The following is a 1,121-nucleotide window of genomic DNA, read 5'->3' as shown; positions in this document are numbered from 1 at the left end:
ATCCCGCTGCAGCAACAAAACAGACGGAGCCTCAGAGGAGCTTAAAGGGGAATTCCAGCTAAAAGCTAACGTTAACCTGCTGCTGTCAGCTGACTCAGTTTGCTCTCCTTCTACATTTGGTCTCAGTTTGTCTAAATACCGCATTACCTGTTCTAGAAGTTGCAGCACCTGTGTCATCTTCATTCAACGCTGCAAAAACAAAGAAAAAATGTTTTTTTAAATAGCAGTCTTACAATTTTGTCATCACGAAATTCATCACAAATTCAACCAATCCCTGCATTTTATGAGATCCTAAAATGTTGTCAGATATCCTCAAGATATTTCCACAGATTCAGGGTGCTCACATAAAGGTTTTAATCTGGTATTTCTCCTCATGTGTGAATGGTAGCCTGTGTTATAAAGATTTACTGTTGTTTACATCGCGTGTTTAAAAAGCCGAACTGTTTCCTCCTCAGACCTGCTGCCTCTTGACCTGCTGTCCAGAGCCCTGCCCCGACCAGGACAAGCCCCGCCCACGAAGGTAGGACACAGGTGTGGAAGGAGGGAGGGGCGATAGATGAAAAAAGTTGGGTGGCAGATAAACAGATGATTTGACCAAGCAGGTGCAGATGGTTCAGTCCAGAGGGTCCAGAGGTCTCCGATTGGCTGGTGCCGTGACGACAGCTCTGAGTTTCCCCGCCTCACAAATCTTCACCAACTGTGATTACTTCCCTGCTGAGTTCTCATTGGTGGCCACCATCAAGATCCCGAGACTGAGATGGAAGGTGAACCAGGAGAACCGAGTAGAACCAGGTCTGGTCTAATGTGGTCTGGTGTGGTGTAACTTGTTCTTCTCTGTTCCAGAAGAATGAGTACATCTTCTCCGTGGTGGAGGACCGGTCTGAATCGCTGTTGCTGGGGTTACGTGTCTCTGAGAACCGCCTCCACTTCTTGACCACGCCTCCTGGTGCTGGTGGGCGGAGCCGGCTGAGCTTTATGGATGTGGGACTGGACGATAACCGCTGGCACACTATGGTGCTGGCCATCACCGGACCATATGCCACACTGACCGTCGACTGTGGCCTTCCTCTGGAGCTGTGAGTCACTGTCAGACCAGTTCAGACCAGTTCAGACCAGTTCAG

General features: G+C 49.1%; 1 protein-coding gene across 1 annotated transcript; it reads left to right on the top strand.

Annotated features, from left to right (window-relative positions):
* Positions 1 to 452: 452 nt before the first annotated feature.
* On the top strand, positions 453 to 1,076 carry LOC111671633 (thrombospondin-type laminin G domain and EAR repeat-containing protein-like; the record flags this gene model as incomplete). The annotated part of the gene is made up of 2 exons (XM_087179032.1): positions 453 to 764; positions 844 to 1,076. Coding segments are annotated over exons 1-2 (389 nt in total), but the record flags the coding sequence as incomplete, so codon positions are not given.
* Between the last annotated feature and the right edge of the window lie 45 nt (positions 1,077 to 1,121).

The sequence above is a fragment of the Seriola lalandi genome, unplaced genomic scaffold (genome assembly GCF_002814215.2).
Source record: "Seriola lalandi dorsalis isolate HSWRI2012SDOR001 ecotype SW California unplaced genomic scaffold, Sedor1 jcf7180002007260, whole genome shotgun sequence".
Classification (NCBI taxonomy): Eukaryota; Metazoa; Chordata; class Actinopteri; order Carangiformes; family Carangidae; genus Seriola; species Seriola lalandi.
Note: the sequence above shows the minus strand (reverse complement) of the source record. Positions and strands in the feature narration are given on the sequence as shown.